Source organism: Dermacentor silvarum, chromosome 1 (genome assembly GCF_013339745.2).
Source record: "Dermacentor silvarum isolate Dsil-2018 chromosome 1, BIME_Dsil_1.4, whole genome shotgun sequence".
Taxonomy (NCBI): Eukaryota; Metazoa; Arthropoda; class Arachnida; order Ixodida; family Ixodidae; genus Dermacentor; species Dermacentor silvarum.
In genome coordinates this window covers 97,243,558-97,263,972 of record NC_051154.1, presented here as the reverse complement: position 1 = coordinate 97,263,972, position 20,415 = coordinate 97,243,558, and the positions used below count along the sequence as shown (strand labels likewise).

At 42.8% G+C, this 20,415-nt stretch overlaps 2 protein-coding genes across 3 annotated transcripts; one reads left to right on the top strand and one right to left on the bottom strand.

The window, feature by feature from the left end:
• Positions 1-1,361: 1,361 nt before the first annotated feature.
• On the bottom strand, positions 1,362-7,713 carry LOC119433184 (selenoprotein K-like). The gene is made up of 6 exons (XM_049671453.1): positions 7,521-7,713; positions 7,346-7,433; positions 6,859-6,877; positions 6,702-6,763; positions 3,064-3,119; positions 1,362-1,735 (listed from the first exon to the last, which is right to left on the bottom strand). The coding sequence occupies exons 1-6, from the start codon at positions 7,537-7,539 to the stop codon at positions 1,701-1,703; spliced, it is 279 nt and encodes a 92-aa protein (XP_049527410.1). The 5' UTR covers positions 7,540-7,713; the 3' UTR covers positions 1,362-1,700.
• A 267-nt stretch (positions 7,714-7,980) lies between these two features.
• Positions 7,981-18,550, top strand: LOC119433176 (60S ribosomal protein L14-like). Of its 2 annotated transcripts, none has more exons than XM_049671439.1 (5): positions 7,981-8,004; positions 8,755-8,856; positions 13,525-13,719; positions 16,825-16,878; positions 18,395-18,550. In XM_049671439.1, the coding sequence occupies exons 1-5, from the start codon at positions 8,002-8,004 to the stop codon at positions 18,506-18,508; spliced, it is 468 nt and encodes a 155-aa protein (XP_049527396.1). In that variant the 5' UTR covers positions 7,981-8,001; the 3' UTR covers positions 18,509-18,550. The 2 variants fall into 2 exon arrangements, with proteins under 2 accessions (XP_049527396.1, XP_037556246.2); XM_037700318.2 differs by lacking the exon at positions 7,981-8,004 and adding an exon at positions 8,208-8,267.
• The last annotated feature ends 1,865 nt before the right edge of the window (positions 18,551-20,415 follow it).

The window sequence follows — 20,415 nt, the reverse complement described above, 5'->3', positions numbered from 1 at the left end:
GAACAGCTACTGTAAGCAATTGCAACAGGCAAAAAATAGGCAATGAGTGAAGAAAGTTCCCTGTGGGAGATAGCACCATGTTACTTCTTTTTGACTGATGCATGACTGGTATTGTTCTAATCACTATTTCTCCCTTGTTTCACTTCACAGAATGTTTCTTCTGTCTTTAACTATATTTGTTACATGCTGCAAAGTTTTTGCACTACGTGCACGATTTTCCAGCTCCAAAGCCTACCTTACCCAGTGCCTCATATGAGTCTAGTGTTGTAGAACAAGGCCCGTAGAAAAAAATTTGCTAAAGAAATTGCCAGCTGCACTAGAATGCCAACAAAAAGTGTAGCCAAAACAGCTTAACTGGAAAGATTACACATGATTACTCAGTTTACACGAGTGCTTGCGTTGGATGTTTGGCACGTGTCGCAGACTTGCTAATAAACTATTGCAGAGTTTAATTTAGTCAAAATTGTTTCACATTTTTCTGCCACTGCTTTACCTCAACGTCATGCAACTCTAGAAACCATTAATTAAATTTAAATCGGTTACTGCACTCATGACAACTCTTGTGACAAAATAGTACAATATTGATTTATTGAGTTTAATATTGACATGCATACTTCTTTATCTGTATGCGGTGGCGCATTTCACCGGCTAAGAAATGTTAAACGTTATCACTCAGCGCAGGATGCACCTGCATGTATCGGAAGTTTCGCGAACGTTATCGATAGTTCTATAGATTGTCTGTTGTCGACGGACATTATGTAGTAGTCTCCAGAAACCACGCGGGCACCAGCGATTACACTAGACGCTTCGACGAATGATGTATAAAAGCCGACGTGCTTGACCCACTGATCAGGTTTCGACGATCGCCAACTGTGTTCGCTGCTATGGGGGGGAGGGGACTTCAGATGAATTCTGACCACCCCATTGGAATGCAATTACCAAAGCCAGGAATTCAACCAGCAATCTCATATTACTCGACAACATAACCTGAGGTACTTGTACTATGGTGGTACTTTATGCAAGCATATAAGATGCCCACTTGTGTAATGTTCAATTCAACATGGAACTGCCATCATACCAACATTTTGTACCTCATCGAGATAAGCAAAACCATCTCGTGAATGTGACTGGCTACTTGTCTGTGGTCCCATATACTGTATTGGTTCCTGCATATATTTTTCTGCATGTCAGTTGTTTTATTAACACCTGTAAGTCCAACACAGTTTGAGGCACAACCGAGCATTGAAAGAAGCTACCTGGTCAATGTAAGGGAATGTAAACAGTAGCACTTAAAACCTCTAGTTGAGAGAACTGGCGAAAAAAAAAAAAAAAAACAGTTTAACACCACAAGCACATTTAAAACAATTATATAAACATGTGTGAAGACTTTATTAGGCCACAGGTATTACAACATCTTGTCATGGTTTGCTCGTGCAAATTTATTTAAACCAGTTACAAAGCAAGCTGACCTGCCTTGCGAAAAGGCGGATCACAAAGCAATTACTAATTTGTGCTGTATGAGCGAACGCTTAGATAATGCATTAGTGGAAGCAACTCTTTAGCAAAGCTTCAGCCACACCCTAGCTCACAGTGGAGTTGAAAGGGTGGGCATCATCATGTTGCCCAGAAAGAGTGCTTCAAGGTGCACAGTTGCTCATGATAGCTTCTTGGGTCTTCTGCGGACAGAAGACCCTTTAGCCTCATCCACCACCAGGAATGGAGCAGTTCATTGTACCTGTTAATAAAAAGAAGAAAACAAAAGGAAAAGGGCATGTGTGTGTGGGGGGTGAACAAGAGCTTTTAACAAAAACAATGCACTTTTCTTGCATGCTTTCCCGATTTGATAGTACATTCGGCGACAGAGGAAATACTATTCGGAATACCAAATCAAGCAAGAAGAGCATGTTGCCCCTGCGCTATTTAGCTATACATTCAAAACCTGCGTAAAGAAAATAAACAGTTGTCAGTTAGCACTCATCCAGCATGTCTTTGTATGCTTCACACTGAACCTATTGTAAGCTCTTATGCACCAATTACAAATTTGCTCGAACAAGATGGCTGGCTCACGTGCATGCATGGCACTGTACAACAGTGACCACTAGCAGCAGGCACAGTCTGTGCAAAATATTTGCTCTCGACACGACCATTATCACGCATGCCAGTAGTTTTTTGCAGAATTTTGTTCATAAACACATACCTAGTGAAAAAATGCTACCGACTAGGACTGTGCTAGTAACCTGTGAGGCAATTTTTTTACCTGGACTGAAAGAAGGTCGTGATTCAATCAAGCTTTTACTGCAAATGTGACTGCACTAAATCGACATTCGATTGTATTACCAGATCCACGTCAGCTCGAGCAATAGAAAAGGAGGTAGCACTTTATTTTACTATAGTCCAAAAATACACGGCACCCACGACTACTTATGCACAGCATCTATGTAACTTGCTAATACTATATGCAACTTGTTTGCATTGCCCACCTGTTATGTTCTCAAATGAGAGTAGCAGTGCTGAGAATAAAGATGTCACACTTATAGCAAAAAATTCTTAGGTGTGACAACTCAAAAGCAATGTTCCTAACAGAAGTGTTACCGCGCAACAGAATGCATGAAAAAGGTTTCTTGATGCCACTACTGCTTTAAGACTAAAACCCTAGTTTGCAGATATGGAAACAGTGTAGTTAATAGATCAAACTAGCAGCAAGTTTTGGATGCTGCCAGCGGCAACCACAGCTAGCTGCACAAAGTTACGTATTTTTGCACATTTTTCTGTGTTAATAAAAAACAAATAAAAAACAAAAGGGTTTCTTGAGCCCAAGTGCAGTGGATAAAGTGAGGTCTACCCGCATCATGGCACTGTCAGGACTGGTGCACAAGCACTCAGAGCCTGGCATGATCAGTTCATTCCGAAAAAAAAAAAGAAAAAAAAAAAGCATCCATTTGCGCAAACTTGAGTTTTACGTGCCACTAGTAGAGCACTAGTGACATAAGCTACCCAAAGCATGCTGCAGAAATGGATGTGGGATTAGCATACAAACTTTGTTTGGTTATGCAATTTATTTACCTGAGTCGAGGTTACCAAAACCACCAAGCCTGCGTCTAGGTTGTGGCCCAGGAGGTCTATAAAGAAAGCAAAAATATGCCATTACAAACTGACTCCCCACTGAATACGCAATGGCTAAGGATTTACAGCAGTAAGCATTTGCATGCATCCTGCACTGCCAGATGCTGGTTCCTTTGCTGCTGAACACCACAGAATGACTGAAAGGTGGGCAAGTTGGTGTGGATTCATAACTATGCCTGGGCGACACGACAAAACACATTTATTCGTCTCTTCTTTTGTCCATGCTACGTCACACTGCCCAGGCACAGCCTTGGCACCAAGGAGGTTATAAAAAAACTTCTGGAGTGGAGATCCCCTATGCGCGACCAGCTGAAGCGTGGGAAACCGGTTGGCGGCCATCTTGCTCCGGACAATAGCGAGCGCTGCTTGCGCACTGGTAGCTTAACCAGTGCGCTTTCGTGGTGGCGTTTTATGATGAAAGCGGGAGAATTACTATGATTTATTTAGCGCAGATGTCTTTTTTAATGCGACAGCCTTTTATGCATACCTCATGGTGGAGTGCCCGTCTCAAGGACCTTTCAAAACAGTGTTGTTGACACGAAATGATCCCCTTAGGATAAGAGGCCATAGCGCGCGCAATACCACTATTAAGTACACAATATTAATTCAGCATGTGAACTGAAGTAACAATGAATATAGTGAGGTGAATGACGTGTATTAAGACTCTAATAATGTTGAATTAGGAGTAAATAATGGTGGATTAAAGGGGTTTAACTGGGTGATAGGAGTTTAACGAAAGGTAATGATGGGAAGAACACGCGGTGCTGGGCTAGTTGATGTTGATGCGAAAGCCACATTTAACAGTCTAAAAGTGATTATGCAATTGAACTGAGGCGATAATGCGTGCACAGAGAGGTGAATTAGGCGAATTTAGAGTGACCTTTTGCTGAAAAAATTGTGATGAAATAAAGTGACGAAGACTCCGTAAAAGAAGTGGAAAGCAGCCGTCGTATCATTGAGTTAGCGACGCTAGGGCTTTCATGTCGCCTAGTTGTATCATTAGGAATCCCCAGTAATCTTTGTCATGACAGGTTAAGGACAAATGCACAAGGCATTTGTTAATGCAAGAATACGTAGGCTGAAGCTGTAACGCCTTTAATGCCCTTGCCACATTACCGAAGTGACACGAAGTACAAGGTGAAATCAGTAAAGTGGTAAATAAATTGTTATGTCCTGGCTATTTTGATAAACATAAGCATAAAACAACATGGTAAAAAAAAATGAATAAAATATTGCATAACTACCTGGTTCATCACAGTGTATACTATAGGAAAACAATACCAAACAGACCATACATGAAATGCACACACATCAAAACAAACATTTTTGGCTGCGCAAAAACAAAAATTGCCACAATGCCCAAAATTAAAGGCATGCTGATAATGTCGCTTCTGAAGGCGCGCGGTTCAGTACGAATAATGGCTTTTAAATATTGTAAAGATCGTGAGTCCGCAATAGAGTCGAATTTGTATGAACTCCGATTTGTATAGAACTTTACACGACGGCATGCAACAGCAACTTGATCTCAGAAAACAGTCATATTCGCGATCCAGCCTAAGATAGGATAATTACGCCGAGATAGGATAAATATGGCTGCACAAGAACTGTTGTTGCTCCAGGCACATATCGTGTTGTTAAACACACAATATGTGACTGGCAATACTCTTTATTTACCAATTACGTCAGTTATTTTCTTGTTTTGATGCGAAACAGTTGCGTGCCAATATTTATGCACGCTTATAAACAGTCAACTTGTGAGACTCAGCTACGACGTCTGCCAGGTCTGAGAGCTGTATCATTTTATATAAATAAGTAGTAGATAATTCCTCTCGACAAGCGCAATCTCATATGCAAGCGCACCGAAAATATATACGAACAGCAAGCATTTCTTACGAACTCGCTTTTTTATGCAAATGTGCGGGGAACGCTGGAAAAATGGTTGGAATGCTGCCCTGTCGTAGCCTTGTCGTTTGACCAGACTTCTCAAAACAACCCTCTTCAAAGTGCACCAAGCAAAGAACATCCGAATCTTTAGGCGCCCAGCCATCTCTGCGAACAGCGGGCTGCCATTCATCACGCAGCGTTTTCTCTTTCGGGAACCTGTCGCACAAACATACGCAGAAAGAAGCTTGTTTCAGCCTATATTCGCCAGTTAAAAGGTAGATTTCAGGTACAACAGCGCTCCTCGATGAAGATAGTGCACAGCAATGGTCGAGCGATTGAAGGATTCTTCGCGCTACTTACACGTGAAACGCTACTCCAGACTTTTGCTTCGCACGATTCGTGCAGCCGAAGGCGACGCAGGCGTTCACCATCCCGTTCAGCGGAGCTTGGATGTTCCCTCACAAACGCAGAACTACCGCTCAGCAGACCGCAACTAAGCACCAAGAGTGGATAAATGCCGCAACTGCCGAACTACCACAAGGGCCCAAGCAGCGCAGCTACGTTGTCTGCCCGGAGCAATATGGCGGTCGCCGGCGTCAGCCGCGGCGCGGCATCTCCACTCCAGAAGTTTTTTTATAACCTCCTTGCTTGGCACGCCTCTTGTCTGTGTTCACCATGCTTGCTGTAAATTCTAATCAAGCTACTTCTACTCATAGAAATGGCCTTTCCATAAAATAAAATTAACAAGTGAAACTCTATATGTAGACGAAACCAACATTTGTAGTCACCTCAATAAGCCTCCAGCATTTCTTGCTATTTCCTTGATAAATGAGCAATAAATGAATTATTTTTACAGTCACTATGTCATAAAGTTAATGATAAATTTCATGGTTGCTAGGTTTTTATAGTGCACACCAGTGATTTACTTGTGGTATGCCATCTTTTTGTGTGGTTCTTGTGTTCAAAAGAAAGGCAGCAAAATTTCAAGCGGATATGGCCCCCTGCTTGCACACAACAGCCAGTGCCCCCCCCCCCCCCCGGCTCTCGAATATAGTGCGAGTAAAACAATTATGCCTGCCTATTTGGCCAGTCTCACTCAGAAATATGTGTTGCCTTTCCTCAAGGTGGGCTCTACATTCACACTACTATTTGGGTTGGCCTGTTGTGGTAAATGGGTGGCCCCTGTTGTGATAACTTGGATTTCAAATTCCTTATTGCTGTTACAAACTGTCCCATGTGTCACATTTCACTCACTGCTAGCAGAAATTTAGCAGCCACATTGAAACGTCAAATTTATGGAACCACCATATTCAGCATGGAACAGATTTAGCTTGTTCTGAAGTGTGTTTGGGAGCAGGGTATTTTAAATTTTTTTTTTTTTTTTCATTTAGAGGCTTTTATTAAAAGCAGAAAAAAAGCTATACTAACAACAGCACACCACAACTTATGCATTCCACAAACCTTGTATTTTCATGTTGGGCTTAAATTATTCACAAGTTAATACAAAGTAGTCAAGGTGAACACAAAAATATTGGACATTTTACCATGCAACTTCTGCCAAAAGGCGTTGCTTTTTTTAAAACTTGGTGGACTTCATCTAGGACGTCATGCATAGGTTAAAACATGGCAGTTTGTACACTGAACCCTTTTTTTTTTTTTTTTTTCGCAATACAGTGCTGCTTGAACATATATACCTTCTTGCATTTGTCCCTCCAGGCCTTGATGAGGATGATCTGCTTGAACTATCAGAATCCATCTGAAATGAAGATTTATAAGCGCAAGGATTCTAAGCAATTCCCCTAATGGTTTTTGTGATACTAATGTAATACTACAAGTACTGAAGGCACTTACCATAAACAAAGTCTGAAAGCTGAAATACAAAAATATTGCATAAGTATGGTAGATACAAGTAATACATAGGAATAATATGGTGTTTACTTGATAAGGGGCTTCACATTTCACGAAATAACTCGTAATGCCAATGCCACGTGTGCTTTACTTTCTACATTCACTTCTGTCAGCTCTAATTTCAAACATTTGTAACATTGCCTGCTAAGACTCTGTACAGGTCTCAGCTCTAGCTCTGGGTGCAGCAGAGCGCCCTCGCTGGATTTTCCGCACAATTTGAAAACGCAGTCGACTGCAAAAACAGCGAACGTCGAGGTGTAGTCCCCATTCGTCGTGGCAAGAAACGAGTTCGCTTACTAAGCTACAGCAACATGCATCTTAAGATGGTAGGAGACTGCAAGCAAATAAATGGTTATCCCACAACCCATTTCTCTTAGTTTGTTGCTGTCAGATATGACAAGTAATAAAACTCTTGCAAAAAATAACTCACAATAAAGCAACCATCCGTGCGAAACCTTGGAAAAAATCGGCAATGGTTCCTATCCGCCACAGAGGCCGCGACTCCATGATTTCGCCTCCTAGAAAGGCAGTACATCGTCACCATGATGAAACGCAGCTTTCAGCAAACGTATATGGGCATTTCTTTCGCTCAGTTTCCAGCTTACGTTCGTTGATGTAGGGCATGTTGGAGGTCGATAGCACACCAGAGATATCGGACAAAAACCAAGCGGCGACTTTCCTTGAATTAGTCCCGTCGAATTACCGTCGCCAAGGGAAAACTTCCCCCCTAAGGGCCTTCATGCCCTCAGCCAGGCGCTGCTTACAGTGAGCTAGCGCTGCCTCAGCACATCTGTAGCACATCGAGAGCACAAGGCTTCGACCGACGTTGGCTAGTTTACCAACTGTCAATGTCGACATTAGCATTTTTCACACAACAGCCTATAACAAAGTTATATTGCTTTAATTATTACTTGTGCCTTATAATACGATGTTTTGGTAATCATCTAGGTGGTAAAATAAAAAAAAAACGTTTGTTGTTTGAATGTTTAAAAGTTGCTTCTATCTGTCTCCGCTAGAGCGCCCGCATAAAACTCCCATGAGACACTGTTTTCCGCTGGGCCTTCCTTTTATTAGCGGTCTCTCAAGATGGTACGTGGCGTGTGAAATTTCTCGATTTTTTGTGGCGAGCTTGGGCTGTTATATTCTATATGATTTAAATATATTGCTACATTATGACTTCTGGTTATAGTATACGCCCTAATTTTCTTGTATTAGTTTTCAACACGACCGCGATGTTGTTCAAACGGAGTGGTCCGGCGCAATGGCGAACTACACGTGCTAAGCCTTAATCTTTTGTCGGATTTGCCATGAAGATCAAAGTTAAGCTTTTACATGTTCTCGATGTGAAATTGGTAAGACCAACTGTGCACCGTTGCGAGTTTTTGTTTGTTCTATGTGGTGGTGGTTACTTCATTTAACTTGCCTAGATACGTGCTGGCTGTCTAGCAACACGTGTTTGGTAGCCCGGCGTGCATTTAGAGGCATGTGCACTCATCGTTTACTATTGCTAGACTAGCAGCTTATTGAACTAAGTAGCGTTATGGTGAAATTAAGCATCATATGGAATTTAGTGCAGGAATTACGCTGTTTTAGTGGCCGTTGAGCAACACGTGATGAACCGTCATGCTTTTGATAGGAATTGCCGTCAGACACGTACTTGACGACGACATGAGTTCTGAATGTTGCTCAATTATTCGCTTCTACAAGTTCAATTTCCCCATTGACTAGCCTTTTTTATTTTATATATTGATTTTGAATGACGCTTGTTTGACGTTACTGGGCTTCCCAGGCGTGCATCTCGGACGTAACAGCGCATAACTTTCTATTGTGTTCCAACAGACCCTGCGGACATTCGTGGAGATCGGCCGGGTGGTCTACCTGACCCATGGCAAATACCGGGGTCGGCTCTGCGGCATCGTTAACATTGTCGACCAGAACAGGGTGGGTCCTCTCTGTTTAAACACGATTTCGTGAGGCAGCTTGGTGAACCACATGTCACGTTTCTGCATTGCTCGGTTCGTTGTCCGGACATTTCGCGAACCGAAGGTAACATTTTTGAGTTGCTGTTTAGATGATCTGACCTGCACATTTATTATGTAACCGTGGAATTTCGAAGGCAGGTCGTATGTGACAACTGCAACTTGGGGCTTATACAAACGAAGGAGTTCACAAAAGCAGCAGTGGTCTTGAAGGATGTAGTTGCAGCATGTATGAACACATAATTGGGTTGCAACATGCTGCTCACATCAGGAAACTGACATTCTTAAAACAATGGTATTACGGTGGGGGGGCACCTTGTAGTGACTGTTGTTGCAGAGCAACATATGATGAACCCTCATGCTTTTGATAGGAATTGCCGTCAGACACGTACATGACGACAACATGAGTTCTGAGGTTGCTCTTGCCAAACAGTCGGCTAATTCACTCACTGTAGCTAGCCACAGTTTTTTGAAAGTGTCTTCTGTTACCTAGAACCCCTGGTTTGTCACGTGGGGCACTTTTGATTGTGATTAGGCTCGACCCAGATTGAATTTTGCTATCACGATTGGCTTTCTGAACCTGCGCAAATGAACCAATCGCAATGGAGAAATTTGATTCCGATCAAAAGTGTCGCTTGAAGCCCCATTGTTGCTTTTTGGTGTCAAACCCTGTCGGTCACCTTGTGGGAGAGCAACACCCCTCGAGTCCCGGCCAAGCGGCCATATTTCGATGAAAGCGAAATGCAAAAACGCCCGTGTGTTTCCGTTGTAGTGCACGTTAAAGAACCCCAGGGGGTCAAAATAAACCCACTACAGTGTGCCTTATAATCGGAACTGGTTTTGGCACATAACCCCATAAAGAAGAAAAAGAGCAACATGCTTTACTCTGATGGCCTTTGGTGCATTGCGCTAGCAGCTGACAGGGAAGTGTCAGTTGTGCAATTTTATTGGCACAGAATGGCAGTGCTGGTGCCACAGGTGCATGCTATTGCATTGGGTTTTTCAAAAACTATGCAAACCTGAGAAGCTATAGCGCAATATTTCATCTTGCGCTGGCGTAGGCATCGGTGTTTTATTTGCTATTGACTAAAAGCTGTTGGCCTATCGTTTTATAAAACACATTCCCAAGACAGTCGTATAACACGTGCTCTTATTACGGGATGAAAAAAGGATCTGACCACTGCTTCATCTCTGTAGTAAGGGCTTCGTGCAACATGTTGCACACACCTTTCAGTTGTAGGCTGCATCATCTCTTGCCTAAGGCAAAGTTTCAATGTGTATTTATTAGATGTTCTCGTGTTGCTGTGCCAGAGAATTGGAGCTTACTCTCATTCCGCATGCATGCCTGATCGGGAAAACTGCACATGTTTCACACTGGTGCACAAATTTCGGTTTATACTGCTTGTGCAGACTAGCCTACGCAATCCAAAATTTATGCATCTGTGTGCACTTTGTGCACTTTTCCACACATGCGGATTGAGCGTAAGTTGGCCCTTAGTGGTTCTGGTAAGTCAGGAGAGAATTCTGAATGTGTAGCTACGTTGGTCGGTACTAAGATTCCATGTATCCTCTGGAAAGGACTTACTGTACTGACAAACACCAGCTTGCAAGTCTTCCAAGATGCTGTGCACTGTAGTTAGATTTTTCACGAGAGTTATATGTTGGGTAATGAGCTGGAAGTGCAATAAACCACATGTGCAGGTGTGTGGGCTTAACACACGACATTGACATTCATTACTTTGTGCTATTAGCGCTTATTTGCATATTCATTGTTTACTGCTGGGCAAGCGGCAAAAAGAGGAAGTACTCTATCGTCTGTATTCCAGTGGGCACAAGCTGCCCAAAGTGCACACTTAAGTGGTTGTTTGTGAGTGATGTTTAGGCTACTTGCTGCTGTCGCGCGAGTCTGACCTGTAGCTTGGTTTTAGAAACTGATTTGCAGGTTAGTGGCTTATTTCTGGCTTGGTAGAGTTCGAAAGGTGGGCTGTTGTAAACTCTGCGTGCAAAATTTTGTTCCAAGCATTTATTTATTCAGTTATGCGCACATGCTTGCACGTGCAGAGCTTCTGTTTTCGTGTTACTGTGCAAAGTAGTGCCAACGTTTTTTTGCTGGCAGTTTACAAAACCAGAAAAACCAGGCATAGACACCAGAAACTAGGAACAGCAAGTAACGAAAATATTTTTCCTAAGCAAGCTTTTTATTTATGAATTCTAGGAACAAATAAATTCAAATACTAATTGGTACGATTTGTATTACGCTGCGTAGCTTCCGTTTGCTGGCATTCGCAAACTATGTGCAGATGCGCAGAAAATGTGTTCTTCGGCTCCATAGCTTTGGCTGCGCTGCTGCCGGAAGTTGTTGCCTGGTTTACTGTTTGCTGCAACCGCTGCGTGCAAAACTGCGGTCGCTATCGACATCACGGACGGTGACCACACAGTTCTGAAGGCATGCGGAAATGTGCTCACACAGTCACGAAACTGATGTGCTCATCAAAGTCAAAACGATACTATTATTTGCTACAACCGCTGGGGATGAAACAATAATTGCTATCAGTGCAGTCATGGATTGCGACTGCAAATATGAATCTAGTGTTATGCATGACGGTAAACGAAAAAAAGAGCCGAAATAGGCACGACTCTTTTGTTCCTGGCGTTTTCAAGGTAATGTCGAGTCCACTGCTTCGTTTTGGTTGGATGCTAGCACCACTATTGCTCTTTTGCATTACCAAGTTTGCAGAGTTCTGAGTTGTTCCAATTAACCAGGGTGCAGCCAAATACGTCCCAACTAACGAAAGTTTGATTCTGTGAAAATGATGCATACGTCGGCTGGGACCAAAGGTCGAGTCCAAATTCATGAGGCTTTACTGTACACGTGGCACTGGCTCTACGGCAGCAAATGTCGCACACTTGTTGGTGTTGGCTGCGGCTGTCTGATTGGATTGGGTGTTTCCTGCACCCACTGGGAAAGCATCTCGGGAATCGTGCGTGTGTGAATGGGCCAACCCAGAGCATTCTAATTTATGCACAGATTCTCATGAACACATTTAGATGCGTTTAGACTTCCACACTACAATGAACACAGCTGTGTCCGTGCTACTTCTGTAGCATGACCAGCATTTAGGTGCACCTGCTCAGTTATTCAATGCTAATCTATCCCACAGTGCAGTACGAAATTGTGATGGAAAGCTATTAATTAGGCTAAAAACAAACAAGATAAGTGATGCTGTGACAATGTTGCATAATAAATGAGCTAGTGTCAAATCCCAGCCTTCACATATTGCCATGATAGCCCATGCTTGGAACAGGAAACTGTGAAATTTTCAGTTTCCTTTCCTGTGACTTAAGGAGCAATCCACCATGACGCAGCTTTTCAACGTATTATGTTTCTGTTGGTTTTCGACAAAAAGCTCTGAAATGTTTTTTCCACCATATTTTTACTTAACACTTGTCAATGAGTAGTTCATGCTTATAAGTAGTTGAGACAAAGCTGATCGCATAATGGGGATGGCAGAGATCACTAAATGAAAGAAAAGTGTGAAGCAAGTTTGTGAACACGTATTAAGGAACATTGTGTAAAGCATGCACAGACTCTGATGTGTGCAAAGTATGTGGGACATTGGAGCACACACTTTTAGTCCCCAGTACGACTCCAAACTGGAGGCAATGACCTCTCCATTAATGTCAATTAACAAGCGTTTGACAAAACATTTTACTAGACCCTTGGCCAGACAATGTAAACAAAACTACCCATCAAGGCTCAGAATTCTTTGTTACTGCTGGCTGTGAATGAATCCTTTGAACAAGAACACGCATAGTCTCGTCTTACTGTCACCCTCATCATTACTCATACTTTTTTTTCTCTTTCCCTTCCCTCTGCAGAGAAGAGCAGGCTAGAGGACGCTCTGCGGTTTCACTGAATCTTCCTTTCACATGAATGCCAGCATTAGTGTTCGGTCTGCATAATTAGTTTGTAACTTAGCTCCCTGAAGGACAACTCATAATCTTTCTGTGCAGCTTAGTAGCAGCATCGAATGATTGTACGGAATGAATTTATGCTGTTTTCCTGTAATTTGTGTATGCAAATGAACTTCAACTGGTTTGAACGGTGTTTTCACTCCAGAGTTCAACAGGAATGAAAAAATATTTCGGTTCAACACGTTGCCACCTGGTAAACCACATAATTAGATAATCGTTAGATGGCAGTGCCACATGCCAACATATAACTAGTAAGATGAGTGACTTTTAGGGTGCAAAAATTTGGTGTTTCACTAATTTGGATTAACTACCAGTATTGCTTAATCCACTAATATAAATATCCTATTTTTGCCTAATATGCTAGAAGATTGTTTGTCCCTTCAGCAAATGGTAACACAATTTGTCTGTAATAGAACACAGGAATGTCGGTGCACAGTGAACTCTGCAACCAACTGTTATAATTTTGCCCTCACTGACTGATCAGAAGCACATCTATCATTTGCCAGTGTTGGCAACATTAGTAATGTGTTAGTTCCTGTGCTTTTTGCAAAAGCATGAGAAGTTACGGCAACATTCAATGAAAGGTCGGACAGCTTTACGACACTAAGTAGGAAAAGGTGGTACTGATTGAGGCTTTTTTTTTTTTTTGTTCTAGGCTGTGGTTGATGGACCTGAGACAGGAGTGCCACGCCAAGCAGTGCCATTCAAGCACATGAGGCTCACTCGTCAGAAAATCCGGGTCCCTATGGGCACATCCACAAAGGTTGTGCGCAAGGCCTGGGCGAAGAATGATGTTACTCAGAAGTGGAATGAGTCTGCACTTGCCAAGAAGCTGGCTGCTCGTCGTCTGGTGCGTTCCGTTAGTCATTCGTTCTGAGTAACGTTTTCACTCGAGCCTCTTTTATGGCAATTGGTTAGCCTAACTGGGGAGGTGGAAGTTGAAGCTTTTTTTTTTTTTTTTTTTATCCATGTCTTCCTTTATTGTAGAAAGACCTATTCGTTAGGTCCCCGATCACTCGGTGAACAAGTTCCAGAGAAAAGGCATGGCTAGGGAGGCATACCTGCAAACTTTCCCGAATTTTGCCCACATCTGATTGTACGGATGGGACCTCAAATCTCGAAAAGTAGTCTCCACAGCACAGCATTCTTTTTATTTATTTTTTTCATTCAGTTTTTTTTTAAATTTTTTACTCCCTGACGCTATAATTATGTTACGCCCGGTAATATAATCATGTGAGAAAGCAGCGCGGGAGCAGTTAGTCACTAGCATGCACCTTGGAATTGTGGTAGCGGGTGCTGCCATATTGGATTTTCTGGATTGGATCCTCTCTGGCTGGCTTGTGCGTTTTTTGCTATCCAGTCATTATATGATCGTAAGTGCGCTATGCTTTTGGCTTTGCCACGTTGTCCAGTGAAATGCAGATTGCCAAGCTACTCAGTTGTTTCTCTGAGTTTAGTTAGAGCAAATCGATGGCGCTTTGATATCGTACACGACGTGAGTTTCCGTGCTTCGCGGAGAGGTGGCAGAATTTTTTACCCCCCCCCCCCCCCTTGCTCTGTAGTACGTTCTAAAGCTTTTGGAATCATTTTGTGACAATGTTATTGATTTATTTAAAAATTTCCGCAAGAGGGCTGCGCTGTGGCACTCTGTTTACATTGCGTGCGTTTGTGTCTGCATTATCTGTGCCGTCTGTGCTTTTTCGTACGCTATTGCGAGCTCGCAGGTTTAGTTCTAGCCCTTCAAGGCAAAAGTTATAGTACTCCATGAAATATGGCAAAGTACAGGCCGAAAAGGAAGCGTCAACACAGTGACTGTCGCCATCCGAGGAAGTGCGCACGCGAGTCTGCTGGAGTCGCAAAACGGGGCAGAAAGGAAAATGCGTGCTTCAGCTCGCTCAAAAGATCGTGCCGCTCCCAAGGAGGGCCCAAGCTATGAGCCTGATGGATTTTAGACACATTGAAAATTTTTATTGCGATAGCAATTATATGGACACTTCAACCGGATTTCTGCCGTCGTTGTCGCCGTGAGGTTCCGTATAGATAAAATCTTCGCCGCGCGCCGTATGCCCGAGCGGAAGCGTGCGGGGACGCGCGCTATCACGGAGAGCGAACGCACTCAATCTCCCACGCGCAAGCAAGGAAGCGGGAAGCTAGCTCCCTGGGGGGGGGGCACTTCTACTCTGCCACCAACCGCGCTCGTCGCTTATCTCCACACGGCTCTGACCTTTATGCGCCGTGCATTCGCCGCTCAGTTTCCGTTGAAGCGATAGACCGCACTTACCTTCGCCCGCTGCTGCAGCGTATGCGCTTGCTGCCAGCGTTTTGACAGTCGTTTGCAGTCATTCAGTGTGATCTATTCATGTTTGTTTGTGCGTGCTCACACCACGCTTGTTCAATCAGTTAGTAATAGTCCGGCCACATTTTCCAACGCACGCTACACATGCACTGCCGACCGGGCGCTACATGTGTGTCCCTTCGCACGCGCTGCCCACGGGAAGCGCTTCTCATCAACACCGTTTCACACGTGCCTTCTCGATCATGGTCATCGAGTCTCTCTTCATGTCGGTCTACTTACGCCGCAGCACACCTGCTTACTTAATCAGCTCATGTTTACTACAATTCATATTGCTACCAAAGCCGCTCACCTTACTTCGTATGACATTGCTGTGTTGCTATCGCATTCATTGCTTCGCCCTTAGGGCGAAACTGACATTTTTTTTATTGACATTTGGTTCAAATCTTTTAACGCCATTTTTCTCAACACGTGATTTTTCGCATCCTACAGTTACGCAAACAGTGATAACTTTCCTTCTATTAAAAATTTTCCATAAAATTTTGTGCTATTTTTTATATGTATATATGGAGCTGTGCATTCAAGCAGAATGACTGAAAACGAGCAGTAACTTTTTATACTATGGCCAAATGTGTGAAAGGCAAACCTACCGGGTATCATCAGTCTTTTTACGATAGCGCACCTTAGCTTAGAGTTGTGCTGGTTCGATGCACAGGTTATTGTCCTTACTATGTACCTAAGTCGCGTTTGAATCGCACCTACTATTTTGTAGTTATGACTGTTGGCGCTACATACACATTTGGCGCATTTAGATTATATAAATTTTTTTTGTTTACATTTTTAGCAATTTCCTCTTATTAAAGTTGCAAACTACCTCAGCTTTACAAGCAACAACTATAATTGAAACTTGTGGACTACAATTGTAAAATTTTTTCTCGAGCGTGGTGACCGACCTTAATGAGATGTTCACTTAAATTGTGGCGCTAATTTTTGATGTAGCTGTATGCTACGTGTCAACAAAATTTATCTAAACCGTTTCAGGGAGGCGTTAAGTGGTTAGCATGTTCATTTGCATAATTCAGTTGGCTTCTGTATATACTATGTATGTATACAAATCATTGTATAGGTTCTCATATGCTATTAATCATTTGTCACATGTCAGCTTTGTGACAGTGGCTGCAGAGTACAAAGTTGAAGCCAGTGGAGCACCATTTCTGTAGTGTTTCAGTTAAACAATGATTGCACCAATTTTTTTTACATACAGCGCTCATTTTTGCACAGCAGTGACTGGTATCGTACTCTTCTGCAAGTGATAGGTATGCTCTATTATGCACAAAGAAAACCTCCAGTTTCAGGTTGTGCTTATTTAGCTTTATTTCATCTGTTTCATTTGTATATTAATTTTAATTGATTATGGCCACTAGTACTTTACATTATTTCTTAGCACAGTGCCATTCACTTGACCTGTACGTACTAGCTAATGTGGTACAGCTTGTGTAGCAACATGGTTGCCTTGGGGCATATGATGAATTCATCCAGGAAGTGCCGTCTGATTCGTACTTGACGATATTTGGATGCTGATTAACAGTACTTTATACTTGATCACCCTTTGTATGTTATGCTGTGCTTGAATCTGCTAGTTTTTTTGTTTGTTTTCAACAGAAAGCCAACATGAACGATTTCGACCGGTTCAAGCTGAGGCGGGCAAAGCAATCGGTGCGTACATCTTGGAACCTTGCAGTCATTTTTAGCTATCGTAGCAGATGGCTGGCTGTTATGTCTTTTGACTTTGTGGTTTAGATCATTCAATCTTTCAGTGCTTTTGGTTGCAAGACCTTGTTAATTTGGACAATTGGGAAACTTGTTCTTGCTGTCTGGTTCTGGCCACATATCTGTTCATTGCATCAAGTGAGGAAATTAGGTGTGCCTATTTTAGGTAACATTTATTTTTTTTATTGGCCGTAGCCTAAGTAAACATTTTCAAATTTGTAGTTTCCAGTCCGTAGCTTTTCTGTCTAGTACGAAGTAATGAGGTTTCACTGTAACAATTGTAATAATAATTTCACTGTAAGCAAAATTGTGTGAGGTAAAAGCATGGCTATTTGGTTGAATATTTGTGTTCTGCGATCACCATACTGCAAGGGAAGTTGCAATGAACTTTTTGTTTGTTCAATCACTCTGCATTCAGATAATCAACTCTTTCAATCCCATGGCATCCAAATTGACAAGGTTTTACTGTATTGCAACTCAGCCTATTGTATTTATCAATGAGAGCTTGGATTATCTGCTCCATATTTACAAAGACCTATTTGCATATATCTGTGCATGTGAAGTAGACCGATTTTTGCTTATGCATAACAGTGTAAAATTTTTTAAAGCTACTTGTCAGCAAACCAGAGTGCTAGTGGCAGCCTTTTGTCACGGCAGTGTGGGCGCGATAAATTTGCCAATGGCCGGTGACACTCAACTACGTGAAATGTGCCTGCCAAGCTTATTGCATGCTTGCTGTACATATTGGGTTAAGCTCACGTGTACAGGAAAACACTGCTGCCTGAGCTGCCGTGCTGTTGCGCAGTCGTGACACTTAGATTACGCATCTTAAATAACTCGTGGCATCGCGACTGGCAAACTCAACACTCCCACTGCCTTGACAATTGGGAAATTTTAAGTAGACTGAATTACAGCACTCGGCAAATGTCGCGTTTTCGTTTTATAGGAAATGTTAAACAACTTGCATTTTGCATGAAATTGTCTTGATAGCAAGTAATTATTATTATTATTTTTTTTTTTTCAATTTGCTATCTTCTGGCTGTTGTGTCAAGGATAGACTTTCTTGCGCAAACGCGTCTTGTGCTGCCTGCCAGGGTTGATTTGGCTTGCAAGCTGATAGCTGTCACATTCAAATTTAGTGAAATTTGAAGTCAGACGCTCGGTGTGAGTATTCTGAGGCTGTTAACAAAAGTGCCAGACTGGTCTGGTTATGTGTAAGAGCGCATGGCACTCAGGATGCAATGACCGCGTCTGCGCTTGCCTTGAGTGCTGTGCCAAATACTCAGTATCGACACTATGGCTGCTTTGAAAAGAATTCTTTCTGGCTTCTTTCCCCTTCTTGTACGTTTTGCAGTTTAAATATTTTAATGGCTGGTGCTTTCATTTTTAGTTTTTATTGTTTCACATTCTTTCAAAAGTGAGGTTGTTAACATAGATACCTTACTCCTTTCATTGTCCGCAGTTGAACAAGGTTGTGCGGCTCCGGTTCTTGAAATTGAAGTCACTTTCCAAGAAGGCTGCCAAAAAGGGTCAGCCGGAAAAGCCACAGAAGAAAGCAGCCCCCAAAAAGAAGTGAATGCAGAAAATAAACTGCCTGATGTGCCGACTCTTGCAGCCATTTTGTGCATGTGTTCTGTCAATTGGCTAGACTCATTATGGAACTGGTCAGGTGGGCACTTAGGGGGGACGCGGCTTTCGCATCGCGAAATTTGGCCAAAACAAAAACGATTTTTTGAAAATCACATTTTCAGTTTGTATGACTTCTTTTCTATTTTATTTCAAAATTTCGTCACGGAAAATCGCGCGGAAATGATGTAAAAAATGTTTATCGAAGCGAAGGTGGTGTTTTTCAAGCCGTGATATCTCCGCAACCGCGTAACCTAGCGCCGCCATCTTGATCTCTATGGATAGCGCGATTATCCGTTTTCAAATCGCGCCTCGGCCAGCTGCACCAGGCAAGAGCAAGCGCACAGCAAGCAAAAGTTTAAAGGTCTCGTGGCGGTTTCTGATCGGCAGCGCGTGCCACGTGACTGTACGCGGCTCCGCATTGGTCTCCCGGGCGGTTGCCCTTGGCAACGGGCGGAAAGGTCGTCTGCTCGCCGCGCTGAGGAGCCGATTTCGCGTCTTTTCAACTCGTCGCGGCGTGGTTTGGAGATCACATCTCACTCATGATAATGGACCGGCGCTCGCTTGTTAGAGAAACGAAAAACGTCAAGCTCGGCCCTTCTTAGCTTGGAGAACGGCTCTCGTCTGTGATCATGGGTCGGCGATCGTTCAAGAAGAAACGCAAGACTGCGCATCAATTTGGTGCTCGTAAGTCGAAGCCGCCGATCTCTAAAAAAAAAAAAAGTTTGCTCCGGTGACTTCAGCAGTGACAATGACGGTGGCATGCAGCACGACGCGGACGTGCAGCTGAGCACCTCAAGCACGGATGGAACATCTTCCGCGCGTATTGGCGAAACTGTTCAGGAACCCAGCCGAAAAAGATGCCATGCGGAAAAAGAAAGCTTCAAAAGCTCATCAGGTCAGATGGTCAAGCGATGCCGCATCGCAAAGGACTGTAACCCTGGTGCCTATTAAATTTTGGCAACTTTGAACCTTGTTTTCTCAGTACAATTTTTTGGCATGTTGCTCAGCTCGTGGAGCAGATATCTTGGTAACAACTTTACACATTTTGATTGCGTACTGACTGAACTGTACTTTAGGGGATAGCGCTCTTCTTTTTTTATCCTAGTGTTTTAAGAATTCGTAGTAGGGTTCCTTCTTTGCAGTTTAAGCGTGCTCACTGCAGTGGGGCTGAAGAAAAACAAACTACAAATTTTATTGTTGAAAAAAAAATTTATTTCGAGGACGCTATCTCCTTCTGCATACATTTGGCTGTGCATACAGTATTTAACAAACTTTTCACTTGATTTCGTAAATCCTCCAGTCCCTCCACGAGGTTCAAGAAAGAAATAATTTGTCTAGCTCTGTACGAATTTTCATTGACATCCACCAAGAAACAGTTAGTACCGAAAGCCGCGTCTTCCCTTAAGCATCTTTGTCATACAAGCTGATAATTGGCAACTTGGAAGTACAGCAAATTGTAGATTTTGGTTGCATTGTATTAAAAAGCTTGTGCACATCTGCTAATACGTCTGCCAAAAAAAAAGGTTTATCCATTATGGGAATGATAGCTGGTTTTGTTGAAACTGCACTTTTGTCTTCATAGTTCAAATGAAAGTACAGTTGAACTTGCTTATAACGATACCTACAATGCTCCCATGCCACATTATCAGTTATAACCATTACATCTGGCTACTAGGTATGCACGCCGAAAAGGGGGAAAAAAAAAAAAAACTTCACATCCTTGTCCCTTCCAGCCCCGAGGTTGGCACAGTCGACTCAACTTGTTATAGGTGGTGTAGAGTTGACTCGTGTATCGAGGGGTACTTGAGGGCGGCAGTGCATAGAGCGATGTGATGTGCTGTGGGTGCACATCGC

Excerpts from the sequence above, each read along its gene's own strand:
- LOC119433184 (XM_049671453.1), bottom strand. Across the intron at positions 3,120-6,701 it reads GGAGGGACAAATGCAAGAAG|ACCTCCTGGGCCACAACCTA; the intron begins GTATATATGTTC and ends CTTTCTTTATAG. Across the intron at positions 1,736-3,063 it reads TTTTGGTAACCTCGACTCAG|GTACAATGAACTGCTCCATT; the intron begins GTAAATAAATTG and ends TTTTATTAACAG.
- LOC119433176 (XM_037700318.2), top strand. The coding sequence starts at position 8,223 with ATGAAGATCAAAGTTAAGCTTTTACATGTTCTCGATGTGAAATTG. Across the intron at positions 8,857-13,524 it reads ACATTGTCGACCAGAACAGG|GCTGTGGTTGATGGACCTGA; the intron begins GTGGGTCCTCTC and ends TTTTTGTTCTAG. Across the intron at positions 16,879-18,394 it reads TGAGGCGGGCAAAGCAATCG|TTGAACAAGGTTGTGCGGCT; the intron begins GTGCGTACATCT and ends CATTGTCCGCAG.